Consider the following 20882-nt stretch of genomic DNA (forward strand, 5'->3'; position numbering starts at 1 on the left):
GTTACTACTTGAAAGCCTGAGAAGGCACGTCACAAGCAGTTAGGAGGTGGTTATAGTCAACATTTTTGTCCATACGCTGTCTTGAGAAGAAGCCTACTTCAACCTTCAAAATAGCAGTTCTGATGACAAGCAAAGTCTCAAAAAGGTCCATCAAACAGTATTTGAGTTCTAGATTGGTTCCCAAATCAAGAGATTTCAAATATCTTTGCTTAACACTTCACAGCTCAAGAAACTTTAATGATCCTCCAGACAGTTAAGTCTCTGAGGATTTATAATGTTACCTACACCAAAAGGGAAAAAAGTTGGGGAGGGCAAGAAAGAAAGGAGAAGAGTCCAGAGAAGTATAACTAAGCAATGCTGCACTGCCTCCTGTGGACAACTGGGTCCAAAAATCTATTCTCATCAGCACCAAGAATACCGGAAAACAACAAAATAAAGCAAAACCCCTGGACACAAAACCCCTAAGTGACTGCAGCAGGAACGGCCGAGCACCACACTGAAGCCTGCACAGACCTATTGCCCTCTACTGGTCAAACGCTGTTCTGCCATTATAACCAGGGGAAAAACAAACTTCCACAACTCAGGTTCACCTCAGGAGAGTATTATACTGAAGAAAATAATTTTCTAGCTTGCAAGACTGAAACGATGGGTTCTGATACTCCACCAGCCCAATCCTGACTGCGACACTAAAAGGCTCAAACTTCCAGCACTTAAGTATTTTAAACAGTGCCACAGCACAGCTGTGGGAAACAAGCGTTTTGACAAGGTTACATGTTAAAGTGCTTTTAAAAGGTAGCTCTGACAAAGTTCTTTACTTTTTGAAGTCATCTTTTCACTCCTTAGCACAGTTTGCAGGCAGTCCCACTTGAAGGAACCTGCAGCTCTTTTCCAGAGTCAGCTTTCTCCTCCCTCCCTTCTAAAAGAATGGTTATCATTACAGCAGGTCATTAATATTTCCTCCAAGCAAAAGCCTTTTGATGGACACTATATCCATAATCCTAAACACTGTTCTGGCCAGCTAACTCTATCTACAAAAGATGTCCTTTCCACGTTGCCAGATAGGGAACATCCTGAACTGTGTACCAGGTTTGATGATCTACAAGACAGCAAGTAACATTTGCTCCCATGACTTTTTGGCCACGTATTCTGTGCGTGGGAGAAGAATTCCAAGTTCCGACCTAGTGATTTGCCTAGGCTGTGGAAGAGACCTCCCTTTCTGACCTCCTCATCATTACTGTTTCCCACTATTTACTATCAGCAAGGAAGTACTGATGCAACTGCTGACCACATTTGACAGCTTGCCCATTGACATGCGTTTCTTGCCCAAGCAAGCAAGCAGCTTGGTTAGCTCCAAAGAAAAATGTTTGTAAAACATTTATTTCATCAGCAGAGACGGCCAAGAACACCATTAGCAGTTGCCACAATTCCCATTACACTGCACAAGAAAGTCATTCTGATTCATACTGAACCAACTTGAATGCTCCTCATGCCAAAGAAAATAAAGACTTAGGGAAGCTGAACCTTTGAAAACGCAGTTCCCAGATTCATCTACATTCCCATCTTTCACAGAAGGGGAGAGGAACAGAAGTAAAATCAGGAAGCAAGGACTGCAAACTCAGCAGGCAAAATGCTGTTCTTTTTAAAGTAGCTTTACTTAAAAAAGGGGAAAAGAAACTCTGGACATATTCCTGCTCCTTCATACTTACTCAAGTCACTAGCACTAGCTGTCACACACCCGGGTTTCTTCATATTCAGATGAACATAATACCTCACATGACAATTTCCACCCAATTTTAAGTCCTTTTCTGCCAAACCATGCTGGAAATGTTGGGGAAGAGGGCTTAATAGACTAAAAGTATCTACTTAGAGCTGCATTATAACCACCTTTAGCACCTGATCTTTACAGTCATGTAGGACTAGAAACTTTGTGTGTGGTATTTCTGAAGCTTCTGAAACTATGAAGACTGGTAGAAAATTTTGCTCTAAGGCCATGTGAATTTGATAAAGCACAGAATCACAGAACGTTAGGGGTTGGAAGGGACCTTGAAAGATCATCCAGTCCAACCCTCTGCCACAGCAGGATCACCTAGACCGGATCACACAGGAATGCATCCAGGCAGGTCTTGAGTATCTCCAGAGAGGAAGACTCCACAACCCCCCTGGGCAGCCTGTTCCAGTGTTCTGTCACCCTCACAGGGAAAAAAAAAATTTTCCTATGCCTCAACTTCCACCCACTGCCCCTTGTCCTGCCACTGGGCATCACCAAGCAGAGCCTGACTCCGCTCTCTTGGCACCCACCCTTTACATCTTTATAAACATGAATGAAGTCACCCCTCAGGCTCCTCCTCTCCAAGCTGAAGAGCCTCAGCTCCCTCAGTCTCTCCTCATAAGGAAGATGTTTGAAGTCCCTTAATAATCTCTGTGGCTCTGCATTGGACTCTTTCAAGCAGTTCCCTGAGGTCCTTCTTGAACGGAGGGGCCCAGAACTGGACACAACACTGGAGATGAGGCCTCACCAGGGCAGGGTAGAAGGGGAAGAGAACCTCTCTTCACCTATTAAGCACACTCCTCCTAATACACCCCAGAATGGCACTGGCCTTCTTGGTCATAAGAGCACATGGCTAGCTTAGTAAAACATACATATATATGAAGTAACAAAAGGTTCTACCGTGGAACAAAATGCAAGTAAGGAAATCAACACTGCGTGCAGCCTGCTGAAGAAGGGCAGCATTCACCACATCACATCTCCAAGCTGTTACTCTTAACATTTTTATCACAAAGAGAAAAGAAGTCTTACCACAGTTTTTAGCTTTATAATTCTTACCAAGTGTCACCTTTATTCATCACCTGTAAGCAGCAAGGTGGGATTTCAATCCACATCAATATACTACATGTAGATTGCTACAAGTATGGTAGGAGTTCAGGCCCCTGTAATAGTCCACATGGCTTTAGTCAGTGCAGTCAGGGGTATGGAGAGAACACTGCAGCCTACCAGTCTGCTTCTCAGTGAGCTGCAGTGCTCTCCAGCCCTCACTAACTAGCCCCATGTACTGGGATGAGAGTTTTCACACCAACATTTGGGTGACCACTGGCCTAGTAGGCAACTAAATCTGGATTTAAGTCCAACTTGGGTATCTACAATACATTAACTGAAAAATTCTTCTGCTCAGATGTGGAAAAATCTCCTTTTCTTAATGCTAAGGGGAACTACTTTTATCAAGCCAACTTCCAGCAGTACCTTGCTTGCAATTTTGAATACTGAAACAAAAATAAGGTACCTTGAGTGGACATCAATAGCTACTGCAAATAAATGAACAAAAGAAAGAAAGAAAGGGGAAAAAAAGTTAAAAGTGAGATGTATTTATGCTGTCAAAAGTTGTCTAACCAGGGGTGTTTTCTGCACTGGCTTCAGACTCCTCCAAGTACCATGCTGCATAATGCTTTAATAGCCTATTGTTTCACCTTAATAACGCTTACAGCCTGTTCCTTGCAGCTCTGTGTCTTTTCACCCAAGCTGCTGTGGCAGCATTTTCCAGAGTCCCCACGGCAGCATTGTTCTTGGTAATGTTCTCATGCTGTTGTACTCAATGCCTTGCACCTGCAAACCTCAACAATGTTATGACAAGTTCTCCTGCAAAGCAACTACCACTGGGGTGAAAAACCTCTCCCTTCCCTCCCTTTTCTTCAGAGGTAAGTAATTTAAATACTTGATAAATGTTCTCTAATAACAGGTGCACAGTATTTTAACAGCCAAAGTGCAACACTTGCACTAGTGTTGCACATTTCAGTCACTGCTAGTAGGGCCACAAATGAGAACAGCCATTTAGAAGGTCTTGATGAAAAGAACATAGTACCAGGTCAAAAGCATGGTAAAAAGTCATCTTTATCATCAGTGTGCTTTTTAAAACAGCAGGACCTCAGGAAATGTATATTCAATATTGCAGTGGGAAGGCATTGAGTCCTCTGCTAGAAAGCAGACCCAAGTGGACACTGTAGTAATTTTAAGTGTGTATTACTGGTTTAAGACTAATATCTCAATTGTAAGTAAGTTTCTCCAGAGAATTGAAGAGGGTCCAGGGGATGGACAGTCCCTAAGGGGCTGAACAGAACATAAGAGATGTTTATCCCATGTCATTGGTCTGCATTTCTATATAGTCTGAAAGCACAGCTTGTTTGTTCTTTCTTTTTCTTGCTGCTTTCCCCCTTTCTCTGTTTTCTGACCTTGCTTGCTTGGCTTGATCATTTCTGTTTGGGTTATGGTAAGAAACAGTGGCAGGGACAAGATAGAGGTAACTTGCTAGCTGGTACAGAGCCCTCTGGGCTTTGTCCAGGGGGGTCTGCACAGGGGGCTGGGCTATTGTCTAGTTGGATATGTACCTACATATTTGTTTATGTTTATTACCTTTTATATTTTGCCTACTTCAGTAAATAACAATTTCATTTAATTTCCAGTAGTGTGGTAGGTTCATCCTTGGGGTAAATTCCAGTTTGTACAGTGGTGCAAAACCAAACCACCACAGTGTGGCATCAATATACTGGCTGTTGGTCTGGCAAAATGACAAGAGAAGGTTGGGAGGGAAGGAAGTAAATTAGAAGATAAGGTTAGGCAGGGAGAGACCAAAAGTCAAGAGCATCACTGAAGGTGTTTAGGAAGAGACTGGATGGGGTGCTTGGTGCCATGGTTTAGTTGATTAGATAGTGCTGGATGATAGGTCAGACTCAACAATCTCAAAGGTATTTTCCAACGTGGTTAGTTCTCTTCTATCCTAACACTGACTCTCCAGCAGTACAGACATAACACATGCAACAATTACATCACACAGTTAAGTCTCTCCACAGGCAAAAATCTGCAAGATTAAAATACTGACTAACACAACAGTTCACATGATGACTGCACTGCTGTTATTGAAACAATTGTCATTACTGAACCACAAACTACTATTTCAAATCTGGAAATGCTTAACTGAAGTACTGTGCTTCTTCAGTCAGTCAGGCTGCATTTCTTTTCTCTAAATGAAAGCCAGCAGAAGGCAAGGTTAATTCAAAGTATCTTTTCTTCTGAAGGAATGAGAAATTCTCTCTTCAGCAGTAAGGATCCATGTGGAACAGGGGGCATGGATCCAAAACGATGTCAGGCCAGAGACCCATTTCAGTGTGCTCTTCACAGAAGAGCTCAGATAAACCTATCATGGGGAGGCCATTGCTGTGCTCACAAACACCTTGCCATTAATACACTGCAAAAAGCTCTGTCCATTCAAGCAGTAACAGTCATGGAATAGACAATTGCTGCTGACTAACAAAATCATCCATGAAGCAGTTTGCAGTTTTCTCCTCATTGTAAAACATAGCCAACAGACTCCCTCCTCCTCACCTACAGATGACCCTTTCCTTAGCACTTGTTTACCATCACGATTTTAATGAAGACTGGTTACAACTGCTCCAACTGAAGGAGGAGAGTAACACTTTGTTCTTTCTGCATGACCACTGTTATTTTTTTCCTCTTTACTGAGTAGCAGGACATACAGTCCCCTGATTTCAGAGTCAGGTACATTAAATCTGTCATACCAGAAAGAATTATGCAAGCTAATACAAGGGATTAACACTGAGTCTACCTAGGCCCTTTTTATTCTCAAAAGGCATAAAGTTCACAACAGCTCATTTTCTAGAAGAGCTTTTAATTGAACACACATTTGTAGGGTAAATGATACACATTACATCCAAGAACAGAAAAATCTAGTCTGTTGCCCACATCTAACATAGAATACATAGAATAAACCAGGTTGGAAGAGACCTTCAAGATCACCGCGTCCAACCCATCAACCAATCCAACACCACCCAAACAACTAACCCATGGCACCAAGCACCCCATCAAGTCTCCTCCTGAAAACCTCCAGTGATGGCGACTCCACCACCTCCCCAGGCAGCCCATTCCAATGGGCAATCACTCTTTCTGTATAGAACTTTTTCCTAACATCTAGCCTGAACCTCCCCTGGCGCAGCCTGAGACTGTGTCCTCTTGTTCTGGTACTGGCTGCCTGGGAGAAGAGACCAACATCCGTCTGTCTACAACCTCCCTTCAGGTAGTTGTAGAGAGTAATAAGGTCACCCCTGAGTCTCCTCTTCTCCAGGCTAAGCAACCCCAGCTCCCTCAGCCTCTCCTCGTAGGGCTTATGTTCCAAACCCCTCACCAACTTTGTTGCTCTTCTCTGGACTCGTTCCAGCAAGTCAATATCCTTCCTAAACTGCGGGGCCCAGAACTGGACACAGGACTCGAGGTGCAGCCTAACCAGTGCACGCCACTTAGTAAGGTAGAATTAAGTCTTTACACAATAGAAACCTACACAACAAATTGATTTAACACGTGGTAAGATCAGCTGATTAGAAAGGATCCGAGGTTTGCATGGATCTCTTTCATGCCTATTAGGAGATCAAGGCCTCCAGCCTCCTACATCAAAGATTTCTATTAACTTTATATGAATAAGAACACAGAAAGAACAAGCTCAGATTCTTTAGCATAGTCTTTCCTGATATACATTTCTTTCTTCCACTGTGTGGAAGAAAGCCACTCCCCAGTGGCTTGAGGAAATTCCTAACACTCAAAATGTGGCAGCTCAGAAACAAGAGGTGTTGCTTCAAACTCACAACTAGAAATCACGCGTGTGACACTCTGTTCCCTTAAACATGAATCTGCTTTGCATCGTTCTGTTTATCACAAATATTTGGACACACATTCATGCACTGAAAGTTCTCACTTTGCATGGCAGCAGCCTGATGAAAATTAAGTTCATCATTACTTATTAAAGCAGCATCATTGATTAGAAGAAACAGAAATGTGATTAACAACCAAAATCAGTCTCTTTTTCCTTCAAGGAAATGCCAGCAGTGCCTTGGTATCTTGGCTAGCTCTACTATATTAGCCAGGATTTGTAATAAGGAGAATAAAATAAAATGGTTTATTAAATCCTGAACAATCTGGAAAAATCCTTATTGGGGGGTGGGGGGGAAGCATGCTATTAGCATGTTTAAATTTCTACATAGCTGGAAAATATGTTGCAAACACGCAACAGATGGTCTGACGTTATCTGACGTGGTTTAGGTTTTTCCAAACCATCTGCAGCCCCATCCTCTCTAAAAAAAAAACCAACCACAGCTTAGCTGGGATTTGCCTGCAATTTATCAGTGAATGTAGATTGCATTTGCCACAGTCACAACAGCAGCAGCTGCCTTGGCCCACCACCAGGTCTCGGTCACTTCCGAAGCAATTATGTAAGCCCTGTACTAACAGTCTGGAGACAGAAGAGTCACACTTGAAAGGGTAAAGAATATTTGAGCCAGAATTACTTCAGTGGTTATAAAGCCCAGGAAGATAGCATTAATTGATATTTAAAAGTAACAAATTACCACTGAAATGTGTGTGGGGGGTTTGCCTCTGGCTAAACCTCTGTTGCAAAAACCTGTGATGTTATCATGGATATGATGAACTGCAGTGCTTCACGCACCGAACTGTTAACCCGTGGATTAAAGGAGCTACTGGAAACAAGAGCTGCAGGAACACATTTATTAGGAGAAGCAAGTGAAAGCAAAGAGATCACTATTTCTAAAAGTGATTTACACATTGACATTATAAAAAAGTATGCAGAAGTTCTAGAAGAACTGTAGAACACAGCATTAACCAGGCTGGAAAAGACCTCGGAGATCACCGAGTCCAACCTATCACCCAACACCATCTAATCAACTAAACCACAGCACTAAGTGCCTCATCCAGTCTCTCTTTAAACACTTCCAGTGATGGTGACTCCACCACCTCCCTGGGCAGCACATTCCAATGGCCAATTTCTCTTTCTGGGAAGAACTTCTTCCTAACATCCAGCCTAAACCTCCCCTGGCACAGCTTGAGACTGCGTCCTCTTGTTCTATCACAGGTTGCCTGGGAAAAGAGATCAACCCCCACCTGGCTACAACCTCCCTTCAGGTAGTTGTAGAGAGCAATAAGGTCACCCCTGAGTCTCCTCTTCTCCGGGCTAAGCAACCCCAGCTCTCTCAGCCTCTCCTCACAGGGCTGTGCTCCAGACCCCTCCCCAGCTTTGTTGCTCTTCTCTGGACTTGTTCCAGCAAGTCAACATCTTTCCTAAACTGAGGGGCCCAGAACTGGACACAGGACTCAAGGTGTGGCCTGACCAGTGTAGTGTACAGGGGCACAATGACCTCCCTGCTCCTGCTGGCCACACTATTCCTGATCCAGGACAGGATGCCATTGGCCTTCTTGGCCACCTGGGCACACTGCAGGCTCATGTTCAGCCTACCATCAACCAGCACCCCCAGGTCCCTTTCTGCCTGGCTGCTCTCCAGCCACTCTGACCCCAGCCTGTAGCACTGCATGGGGTTGCTGTGGCCAATGAGTAGAACCTGCACTTGGATGTGTTAAATCTCATGCCGTTGGACTCTGCCCATCTGCCCAGCCTGTCGAGGTCCCTCTGCAGAGCCTCTCTACCCTCCAGCAGATCAACTCCTGCCCCCAGCTTGGTGTCATCGGCAAATTTACTGATGATGGACTCAATGCCCTCATCCAGATCATCAATAAAGATGTTAAAGAGCACAGGGCCCAGCACTGATCCTTGGGGCACACCACTAGTGCCTGGCTGCCAGCTGGATGTGGCACCATTCACCACCACTCTCTGGGTTCAGCCCTCCAGCCAGTTCCTAACCCATCGCAGTGTGCTCCCATCCAAGCCATGGCCTGACAGCTTGGCCAGGAGTTTGCTGTGGGGGACGGTGTCAAAGGCCTTGCTGAGGTCCAGGTACATCCACAGGCCTCCCCACGTCCACCAGTCAGGTCACCTGATCACAGAAAGAGATCAGGTTGGTCAGGCAGGACCTGCCCTTTCTAAACCCATGCTGGCTGGGCCTGATCCCTTGGCCATCCTGTAAGTGCTGTGTGATTGCACTCAACATGACCTGTTCCATAATCTTGCCTGGCACTGAGGTCAGGCTGACAGATCTGTAATTCCCTGGCTCCTCCTTCTGGCCCTTCTTGTGAATGGGCATCATGTTGGCCAGCTTCCAGTCTTCTGGGACCTCTCCAGTGAGCCAGGACTGCTGAAAAATTATGGGAGAGCAGCTTGGCCAGCTCACCTGCCAGCTCTCTCAGCACCCTAGGATGTATCCCATCTGGTCCCAGGGACTTGTGGGAATCCAAGTGTCTGAGCAGATCTCTAACTGCTTCCTCCTGGACTACAGGGGAACTATACTGCTCCCTGCCTCCATCTGCCAGCTCAGGAGGCAGGTTGTCTGGAAAACAACCTATCTTGCTATGAAAAATTTAGGCAAAGAAGGTATTAAGTACCTCTGCCCTCTCCTCATCTTTTGTTACAATACTCCCCTCCATGTCCACTAAGGAGTGGAGGTTGTCCTTGCCCCTCCTTTTGCCATTAATATAGTTATAGAAGGATTTTTTGTTGTCCTTCACAGCAGAGGCCAGTCTAAGCTCTAAATGGGCCTTTGCCTCTCTAACTTTTTTCTGGCATGACCTAGCAACATCCTTAAGCATTTCATGGGTTACCTCTCCTTTCTTCCAAAGATGATGCACCCTCTTTTTTTACCTTAATTCATTCAAAAGCTCCATGCCCATCCAGGCTGGCCATCTGCCCTGGCACCTCATCTTCCAGCACCTTGGCACAGCCTGTTCCTGCGCCCTCAAGAGTTCTCTCCTGAAGTAGGTCCAGCCCTCCTGGACCCCTTTGTTTTTAAGGGCTGTTTCCCAAGGTACCTTCTGAGTTAGTTGCTTAAGTATGAGCTGCAGAGTCTGAATGAAGCCTTTAATTGGCTTAACAGCACAGACTTCATGCTCAGACTGTGCCTGTACCTGCAGTGACAAAGCTCAAAGGCCAACCATACCTTTGTGCTTGCTGGATCCTGCAGCGTTCTAGCCGCACCATCCTGCTGGGGCTCCCGGGAAGTCCCGGAGTGGTTCGATCCCGACACGTTTGAGGGTCCAGCGTCGGACTTCCTGGATGAATTGACTTCTGCCTACAAGAAGCAGGTATGTAGGCTTCAGAAACGCTATCAAAACCGCTCCAAGAGTTGGCTTACTTTGCAATGCGAGTTTTAAACGTATGGAGAATGAGAGACTTGCTGAACGATCACAATCAATATGCCAACTGCACTGCAGTTACACAGCAACAGGCTCCACAAACTCTCATTCTTCAGAGATAAGACTATAGCTGTGCAAGTGTCAGCTCAAACAACAGCTTTGTTTGCATGTAACAGGTACAAGGTACAACATTCAAAACAGACAAAAAGGAAAGTTCTTCAGGAGATCCAGGACAACAGTATGGCAGGAATAACATCAGAGAGCATTCACTCAAGGACGCTAGGAACAGATATCTTCAAGAAGTGATGTTACAAGTGAACTGGTAGGTTTCAGCAGGGATAACCAGCCTTTGGTAAGTGTTAATTTAATGTGGCTAGACCAGGTCTGGTACCTAAGCTGCCTCACAGCCAGAGTGGGCATAGACACATGGCACTACACTGTGTCAGTCAGTTCCCAGGATTTAAATTTAAGCACAAGCAAAGCAAAAGGAAAATACAAGTCTTAGGATCCTGCTTTTTGTATGCATTTGTAAAATGTCTAATGAGAATCAGCTCTCAGTACTCAGGTTTCATGCTTTTGGAAATTTAGGATGAGAAGTCAGCAGTGACATGTAGGAGATCATTAACAAGCCTTTTGTTAATATAGTGTATATATACCTGCAATAGTCCCTTGGGAATGGAAGAGGACATAGCCCTGACATGAAACTCTTTAAAATGTATGTATAGATTGAAACACAAAGTAATGACCAGATCAATTTTTGTCATCATCAAGCAAGCCACCTCCAAAGTCACATATCTCAGATTTCAATTTATTATACATACAACAATTTCAAACCCAATACCCATCTTCAAATGCAGTTATAAGTAGTGGTAGTAGTAAGAAATACAAGCAGTGTCATAGAAACCAACCAGCTATGGTGACAAGAAGCTGTAAGATCACAAGATAATAATGAGAAAATTCAGTTCCCTGATTGTTGATGTACATAATCTCAGGAGAATCCAAAAAAATTATGTCACTGAAACAACTTGAAGATGAGTTTGAGATTTAAAACCACTTACAATCTGACAGCACTGTACTGGACTATTATGAACCCTAATATTAGATAGGGCAGCTTATGACTCAAATATGAACCAGCAACAAACACAGGATGATTAATAATTTAGGCTGGAATCACAGAATGGTAGGGGCTGGAAGGGACTTCTGGAGATCATCAAGTCCAACCCCACTGCCCAAGATAGGTTCACCTAGAGAAGGTCACACAGGAACATGTCTAGGTGGGTTTTGAATGTCTCCAGAGTTAGAGACCTTTTTGTGCTAGAATGGACCTCTAGATGTTACCTAGTCCAACTCTCTCCTCAAAGCAGAGTCATGTTCAGTCAAGTTTGGAGCATCTCCAAAGCTGGAGATTCCTGAGCCTCTCTGGGTAGCCTCCTCCAGCATTTCACAATCCACAGGATGAAATTTCCCTTTCCTGTACCCACTTGTAAGTTCCTTCCCTGCAACCTGTGACCACTGCTTTTCATACTTCTGCTTTTTCCAAACGGAGCTTCTTTCATCTTTACTATCCATCTTCACAAAGCACATACACTATGAAATGCACATTTGATTTAGTTCAGTTTAATGAAGTGCTAAGTTTAGTGAGCTAGACTGAAGTCAGACTAATGATCAAAAAAAATTAGAGCACTTCAAAGGTCCCAAACATGAAATATCTTCTTTGTCACTTAGTCTCTCTTCTCCAGCCCTTACCTCTGCTTCCAGGCAAGCAGGTGAGAATACAGACATCAAGGACAGAAGATCACCATATTTAAATGTAACAGAGAGTGGAGAATTAATTTGACTGCAAAATATGTCTTGTGATGGCAACATGTAGATAAAATCCCTTTTTTCCCCCCTTATATTAATGCATATACTATTAATCATCTATCTCTCCTTTAAGCATTATTACACACAGACCCAACCATGTCAACAAGTTGAGCTGCAAGATCACAGAATCACAGAATTGTTAGGGTTGGAAGGGACCTCAAGGATCATCCAGTTCCAGCCCCCTTGCCATGGGCAGGGACACTTCACACTAGATCAGGTTACCCAGAGCCACATCCAGCCTGGCCTGTAGGCTGGATCCATTGCCCCTAGTCCTGTGACTACCCCACAGCCTAAAAAGTCCCTCACCAGCTTTCTTGCAGGTCCCCTTCAGATATTGGAGGGCCACAATAAGGTCTCCTCGTAGGCTTCTCTTCTACAAACTGAAGACCCCCAGCTCTCTCAGTCTGTCTCCATAGGAGAGGTGCTCCAGCCCTCTGACCACCTCTGACCTTCTCTGGACATATTCCAGCACATCCAGATCTTTCTCAAAATAGGGGCTCCCAAACTGGACACAGTACTCCAGGGGGGTCTCAAGAATGGGATCACATGGGAATACTCATGTCCTGCAAAGCTGACAGTAATCCTCAGTGGGAGGCAATCTTCAGCCTCATGGCACATAAAAAGAGTCATTTCTAGGACAGTGTTGGAAGAACACTGGTGATAAAAGGGCACACACTAGCATCCCTGATCTTAGTGAGGATGTATTCTGTACCAGTGCCACGTTACCCGTTTCAGTGTAGTTCTCCATCCTCATGCACAGCAGTCTTCCTTAGTGGCTGATCTAAGAGTTTAGTGGAAAACCCAGTGAAAAACACCACTGTGCATGCAAGACATGCAGTTTTCTAAGGCATGTATTTGGCTAAACAAACCTTACTTTCACTGAAACACAAGCTAGAGAACACATTTTTGGGTAACAGCAACTTCCATACCGGAGTTCAACTTCCAGTATCTTCAGCTGCAGAGCAGTTCAAAAGAATTTGCAACCATTTTTTCAGTAGGAATATGTTTTATTCCTTCCATAAGCCAAAAGAAAAGGGGAAGAAAAAAATCACAAAGGAAAAGGAAAAAAAACAACCCTTCAGGTTAGCTTTGCCCAAAGATTCCTAACACTTTCATGATAAACTAATTCCAGAGAATTTAATCAAGTTATTAGTGACTGCAAACATGAAAGTAACGTCAACAAAGCTAGGCAGCTCTTGCCATAGTGCTCAACACTGAAATTAAGACTAATCAATTGGTGCTGGAGAGGCACAATTTATTAACTGGCGTATTGCCAGAGATCCGCTCCTCTCTTCCTCTTTCAGGCTGCCCTAAAAAGCCAGGCTTTCACATAGTGATTGACTGCACTTCACAAGTTTTAAATCAATCTTTTCTTTTCTTTGTTAGTTCTATGCACCAGAGATAACAGTTTGATCAGTGACCTCACCTTGAAGCTAATTTGTCTGGCAAGCTCTTTAGCCTCCTTGTCTGCTTGGCTTGACACACTTCCGGATGTCAGCGGTAAGAGGGCTGTCCTCAGAGACGTGCCACATATTTCACAACAGAAGTCTTGTGACCTGGCCACGAATGACATGGGTCAGAAGAACATGTTCTCATAATGTCAGCATCTGCTTGCATACACAAACTACTTGCAAAACAATCCACAGAAGGACAAGGTGGGGGTCAACTGCCTGAAGGGAGGTTGTAGACAGGCAGGGGCTGGTCTCTTCTCCCAGGCAACCAGCACCAGAACAAGAGGACACAGTCTCAAGCTGTGCCAGGGGAGGTTTAGACTGGATGTTAGGAAGAAATTCTTCACAGAGAGAGTGATTGCCCATTGGAATGGGCTGCCCAGGGAGGTGGTGGAGTCACCATCACTGGGGGTGCTTAGGAGGAGACTTGATGGGGTGCTTGGTGCCATGGTTTAGTTGATTAGATGGTGTTGGATGATAGGTTGGACACAATGATCTCGAGGGTCTTTTCCAACCTGGTTTATTCTATTCTATTCTATGACCAGTAGCTTGAAAGTATTTCTCTCCAGCCCAAATCACAATAGCTTGAAGAGGTATATTGAGAACAACTTATACAACAAATACCCATTCTGTCATGTCACTTAGGAAAAGACTAACAACTGGCTTACATATTGCTATTATACCTCATTAATAATTTGATAGTTTTAAATGTTACCATTTTTTTTTATCTGCAGCAAATTACAATTGCAAATTATAAAAACTTACCTATTATTACAAGTATTCAACTGGGCCCAGCCACTTGTGCCTCAAAGGAAGGAAGCAGTAGGAACAAGTTCTTTACCATGAGGGTAGTGGAATACTGGAACAAGTTGCGCAAGGAGGTACTTGAGGCCCCATCCCTGGAGATACTCAAGGTGAGGCTCAACAAGACTCTGGACAACCTGTTCTAGTTGAGGAAGTCCTTGCTTACAGCAGAGGAGGTTGGACTAGATGACCACTGGAGGTCACTTCCAACCCAAACCACTTTGTGGTTCTGTGAAATCAAGGCATTTCAGCTTCTGCAAGAGCATCACCTTTCCTCTCTAGTACTCATTATTTGTCTATAAGACACAGAGCAGGCAGCTCTACAATGAGAAAGCACACAGTCTTGCTCATAGAGCATCAAGAGCCCACTAAACCCTGCCTCTCAGCTAGGTTTATTAGCTTTGACTCAGTGCCATGCTAACAGGAAAGTTGTATAGAATAGAATAGAATTAACCAGGATGAAAAAGACCTTTGAGATCGAGTCCAACCTATCACCCGACACCATCTAATCAACTAAACCGTGGCACCAAGCACCCCATCCAGTCTCTTCCTAAACACCTCCAGTGATGGTGACTCCACCACCTCCCTGGGCAGCCCATTCCAATGGCCAATCACTCTTTCTGTGAAGAATTTCTTCCTAACCTCCAGCCTAAATTTCCCCTGGCACAGCTTGAGACTGTGTCCTCTTGTTCTGTCACAGGTTCCAGTTGGCTCACAGTACAGACAGAACAAGCTCACAGCTGCCCACAAAATAAGGTACTAGTTACAATTTGGAATACACTAGCTTTGCTTAGATGACAGGATTGTGGTCTTTCCAGTACATTCTCCTCCCCAGACAGGGAAAGGAGAAAGACCAAAAACCACCCCACAGATGTAAGATTTCACTTAAGGATAATCACAGAATGCTTGGGGCTGGGAGAGACCTCCAGAATTTGTTTAGTCCAATCTCCTTGGCTCTAAGCATGGTTAAGCAGAACTTGTTGCTCAGGTCTGTTTCCAGACATATTTTTAATACCTTCAAGGACAGAGACTCCACCACCTCTCTGGGCAACCTGTGCTACCACTTCAACCATCTTCACAACAAAAACAGCATTTCCTTGAATTCTGATTGAATTTTGTGAGTTCCAGTTTGTGCCCATTGCCTCTGGTTGTGTCACTGGATGCCACTGAGAGGGGTCCAGCTCTGTCTTCTTTAACTCTTCCTTTCAGACGTTTGTACTCATAGATAGGATCCTCTAAGCCTTCTCCAGGCTCCCAGCTCCCTTCACCTCTCTCTGTATGAAACATGTTCTAGCCCCTCAATCACCTTCAGGGCACTGCACTCCAGTAAATCCATATATTTTCTTGTACCCTGACCTGGGTGTCCAGCCCCAGCCTGGAGCCAGCACTCCAGATGTCTCACTGGTATTGAGTATAGAGCGCTGGTTTTGCACACTTGCCTCGACCCGCTGGCAATACTCTTCCTAATGAAGTCCAGGACACCATTAGCCATACTTCCTGCAAGGGCACACTGCTGCCTCATGATCAGCTTGCTGTCCACCAGCACCCCCAGGTCCTCCCCTTCCAAGCTCCTTTCCAGCTCATCTGCTGTCATCATTCCTCCCCAGGAGGCTTTGCTTTTCTCTTTGTTGACATTCCTCCAGCCCATTCTCTGGGGGATTTCTCTGGATGGCAGCACAAACTTCTGGAGTGGCTGCTACTTCCAGTTTTGTAGTGTCTGCAAACCTGCTGAGGATGCTCTCTGCCTCATCATCCACGTCATTATCAACACGGAATAGCACTGGGCCCCAGTACCATTCCCTGGAGTACACCAGTAGTGACCAACCTGCAGCTGGGCTTTGTGCTTCTTACCACAATCCTTTGAGCCGGGCAGCTCACATAAATGCAAGGGAGCAGACCAACGTGACTTTCTACTCAACACCTTACTCTAAAAGAGAGTAGATATATGTGCAATTACAGTAACAAACTCAGTGCTTACTTCTTTGCAAGAGCTCTTCTTTCTTCAGGTGTGTAATCCAGAGATCCTATTGCTCCTTCACCTTTCGTTGGCATAAATCCAATAATGGCCAGCAAAGCTGTTCTTACTAAAACAGGAAAGCAGAGATCCAAACAAAGTTGCAGAAACAGCTATTCCTTCATCTCATCCTACATTCCAGCCCCAGAACTCAGTTGTAGTTCTGCCTGCACGACTACATGTTGTCCCAAGGAGTAGTCTGAGTTACATAAAAGCAGCACTGTGGGGTTGTTTTGGCACACAGCAAGGCCGCCTTCGTTTCTCGTAAACTTGACATTATAAATGAAAGGTAAGGCCTCAGAGAGGAGTTGTCACAGAAATGCTACATCCATATAAAGATTAGAGTTCCAGGCTTCAAAAAGGAGCTCTGAATTAAAAAGGTATGGCAAAAATAATATACAAATAGAGGGGGGAGAGAAGGATTCGTAAGGCAGCCTTCTCATGCACGCTATTAGGCATGAATTTTGCCATGTCCTGCACACCAGCTCAGTGGTTTTCTTTTATGCAATGTACCATGAAATGTCTTCCCTTTCATGTCACCATGTTGGGAAAGAAGCTTATTTAAACAATAAGGGCTCCTAACAGCACTGTCATCTAAAGCATGTCTTTTGACAGTGTCTTTTTATGTAGTCATGAAACTTAAGAATTACAACACTTTGCTAGTAGATTCACTGAATAAATATCACATGAATTTAAGTACCATGGAACAGACATACTCACACCTCCCACTTAGGAGACAGTATTTTCTCCTGTCTAGATTTTTGTTTTGAAGGGACATTACAAAAGTTGCAGAGTGGTCTGCTAGAAAATTCTTAAGCTCTTAACATATTTCAGAAGTGTAACTGACACTCAAATAATCAATGGATGTACTGCAGTCAGCAAAACTGAAATGATATTAACACAGAAACACTGTCTTGGATGAGTTTGGCCAGCTCTCAGTTTTTGTGATAATGAAACCACTTGAAAAGGCAGAAAACATTCAGTTGTTCTTATCTCAGCCCCATGGTGTCTATCCTCTTGTTTTTTGCAGAGGTACAGCATCAGAATGAAATGCTGACCACACTTCACTCTATCAATAGTCAAGCTGATTTTAGAAAAATGGAGTAAAGTAATAGGGTTTAAAGAATGTGACTGCTTGAGGCTGTGCCTTTAAGAAAGGGACAGCGTTGGAACACTTTGGCTGAATGTTTTGGTGAAGACAATGAAAACATCGATATCCTAAATGAATTTCATTGGTAGAATGCAGCTGTAAGTTTTAGTGCAGTTGGAATGTTTCTCAGTTCCAGCCTGTTCTGCCTTTCCAGCCTGTCTGCTTCTGAGCAAACTAGCCAGAATCACCTTGAGATAAGGTTTAGGTTGGATGTTAGGAAAAAGTTCTACACAGAGAGAGTGATTGCCCATTGGAATGGGCTGCCTGGGGAGGTGGTGGAGTCACCATCATTGGAGGTTTTCAGGAGAAGACTTGATGGTGCTTGGTGCCGTGGGTTAGTTGTTTAGGTGGGTGGATTGGTTGATGGGTTGGACGCGATGATCTTGAAGGTCTCTTCCAACCTGGTTCAGTCTATGTATTCTAAAACTAATCCCTGCATGTGCTTTGAAGCCTAATAAGAACTCTCTTCCTTAATAACTGCCTTTTTCTCTCTCTCCAACCCCTTTTTGGGAAGAAAGGGAGGTAGGGGGAGAGAGGGGGTACAGGGGGGGAACCCTCCTCTGTCCGGAGGAGGGAATTTTGTTGTGTTCTTTTCCTTTGCTATATATTTCTATATATATTGTAAATACCATATATATTGTGTTATATATAACCTGCATTCCATATATGCTTGTAAATATTGCTTTGCTTCTCTGACTGAGTTAGCTGTGGTTTCTTTCTCTGTGGGGGAGGGAGAGCTAGGCCTGCTCTCAACCCGCCACAAAAGTATCAAATAAAATGTAAAAAGTAGTTTAAGTCATTGAGAATGCTTAATGCTTGTACATCCAATGAAATAACAGCTTACCATCACCCTTCAGCTTCCTGCCTCATTCACCCTACATTTGATACCATTCCCAAACTCTCCTATGCCACTCTTTCATGACTACATTTCTCAATTCTCCCATACTCCCTTACAATCTGTCTCCTTTTCCACTGTAAGCATTCTTTGTGAGGTTGTTTTTCCACATGAAAGACCCAGCTGCTTGATGAGGGGGAACGTTTTCCAAATAACTTGGTACTTACTACTCCACGAAGGCTGCCACGTTTCAGGATGATGCCCTGAGATGCTTAAACAAATTTTCTTCCCCACTTCAAATCTGCCATTGGCCTTGAAAGGAAGGAGAAGGGTATAATAAACCATGCTGGAAGTCAATTCTTGGTTTTTCAGATAAATTGTAAAAATCACCAGCAAACAAATCTACATGCAAACAATCCTTTATATTACCACAAGCCTCACAAAAATGGTAGTAAGCTTTCTGAAGTCATCTGCCATCTGCCTCTATTCATGCATAACAAAGTCCATAACTGATACCTTACATATCATAGTATAATATGGTGGTGTGCCTGTAGCTCCTCTAACCCATACACCACATGCAGAGAGCCAGAACAGAATAAACCAGGACGGAAGAGACCTTCGATATCATCATGCCCAACCCATCATCCAACTCCATCTAATCAACTAAACCATGGCACCAAGCACCCCATCCAGTCTCCTCCTAACCACCTCCAGTGATGGCAACTCCACCACCTCCCCAGGCAGCACATTCCAATGGGCAATCACTCTCTCTATGAAGAATTTCTTCCTTACATAGTTATCGCTCTATGAAACTATGAACTATGCCTTTGCCACAAACCATAGGTCTGCCTTCCTACATTTGACCAATGTCTCCAGAGCCCAACAGGGCCCATGGAGAGAACAGAATCATAGAACTGTTTGAGTTGGAAGGGATCTTGAAGATCATCTAGTTCCAAAGCCCCCTGCCAGGTTGCTCAAGGCATCCAACCAGGCAACCAGTACCAGAACAAGAGGACACAGTCTCAGGCTGCACCAGGGGAGGTTTAGGCTGGAGGTTAGGAGGAAGTTTTACAGAGAGTGATTGCCTATTGGAATGGTCTGCCCAAGGAGGTGGTAGGGTCACCATCACTGGAGGTGTTCAGAAGGAGACTAGATGGGGTGCTTGGTGCCATGGTTTAGTTGGTTGGGTGGTGTTGGATGATAGGTTGGACATGATGATCTTGAAGGTCTCTTCCAACCTGGTCTGGTCTGGTCTGGTCTATTCTAATCTATTCTACCTGGCCTTGAACACTTCCAGGGAATGGGGCATCCACAACCTCCCTGGGCAAGCTGTTCCAGTGACTTACCATCTTTACCGTGAGGAATTTCTTTCTAATACGTAGTCTAAATCTGCCCTCCTCAAGATTCAATCTATTCCCTCTCCTCCTATCACAGCAAGCCCTTGTTAGACAACCTCATCAGTGATGTGATTGTGTCAGGAGAAAGCTTCTATTTATTAGGTGCAAAGCTTCATGTAATTACAGAACACCAGAGTCACCTTGGAAGACTTCTTGTCTTAAACTGGCAGCATTAGCTGGACTACACCGCCTTTCTCACAAAAATAACATTACCTTAAATGCCATGAATCTCTCTCTCAGACAACTACACTTCAAATGACCATGGGGAAAAGGAGAAGCCTAGCAGACGTGCTTACCGTCAGCAGAATAATGCTGGGGGGCTTCATGGGGTATTCGGGGGGCAGCACGATTCGCCCGTGATAAATCCCTCCATCAAAATCTGAATCCGGAGGGCCTCTAACAGTAAAGTGCCATTCAAAAAGATTATCCTGAAATGCCCCCACCAAAGGGAGAAGAAAGAAAGAAAAAAACAAAAGAGTGTGTCAAAAACAAAAAGTAGACAACTACACACCAATTTTTGAACAAGGAACAGGCTAAAGAACAGTGCACAGCAGAAGTTTCGAGAGTTCAAAATCAAGTGCAGAGTAAGACAACCAACACACTAAAAGATTCTGGTTACAAGGATAAAATACTGTAGCTTTCTGCTAATTTTCTTACCCAAGGGTTTTACTGAAACCCTCAAATTCATTATTCAAGCTCTTCACTGCAGTCGTAGCTACAGTGTCCAGAGCTTCATTGCATGACAGGGGGAAAGTTGAGTCAACTAAGGGAAAACTGGGTCTTAGCCTCAGTGAATAATAGTTTCTGGAGAACCAAGAGGAAATCCACCCCAAGAAAGAACATTAATGACAGCCTCCCCAAAGCCCCTTCCATGCCCAAGTCAACAGGGAGACTCGACTAAGTCCCCAGAGAATTGCCAACCTCTTTTGCCTCTCCCTAAACAACTTTGAAACAGCTACTGTACCTTACTGCACACAGCAGGCACACTTTGAGATCTGGAATGTTATTTTCATTGGATATAAAAATAACCTCTATTTAAGCATTATTTCTTTTGAGTTCTGTGCTTGGCTTTGTGTATCAGACCTCGTGATGACCACAACTTCCTGAATATTTATAAGCAGAACAACGCCTACTGCTAGGACAGGAGTCCAAATGAGGCTTGCTGTCAGACCTCTCAGCTAATGCTGAGCGGCGGTATCACAGGGCTGTGACTGCCCACCTAGTTACAATTGTTTCAAGGATGAGAGGTAACAACATTTTCAGAATTCCCTTTCATTT

The 20882-nt window shown here is 44.2% G+C and overlaps 1 protein-coding gene across 1 annotated transcript in view; it reads right to left on the reverse strand.

The window, feature by feature from the left end:
• UBE2J1 (ubiquitin conjugating enzyme E2 J1) overlaps window positions 1–20882 on the reverse strand; it is a 35312-nt gene that overhangs the window by 815 nt on the left and 13615 nt on the right. The window contains exons 3-7 of the mRNA XM_054162578.1: window positions 19901–20032; window positions 18435–18519; window positions 16187–16292; window positions 13380–13509; window positions 9895–10026 (exon numbers count right to left, since the gene is read on the reverse strand). Of these exons, the coding sequence (XP_054018553.1) occupies window positions 9895–10026; window positions 13380–13509; window positions 16187–16292; window positions 18435–18519; window positions 19901–20032 (585 nt within the window). The remainder of the gene's footprint in view (window positions 1–9894; window positions 10027–13379; window positions 13510–16186; window positions 16293–18434; window positions 18520–19900; window positions 20033–20882) is intronic.

Source organism: Dryobates pubescens, chromosome 6 (assembly GCF_014839835.1).
Source record: "Dryobates pubescens isolate bDryPub1 chromosome 6, bDryPub1.pri, whole genome shotgun sequence".
Taxonomy (NCBI): Eukaryota; Metazoa; Chordata; class Aves; order Piciformes; family Picidae; genus Dryobates; species Dryobates pubescens.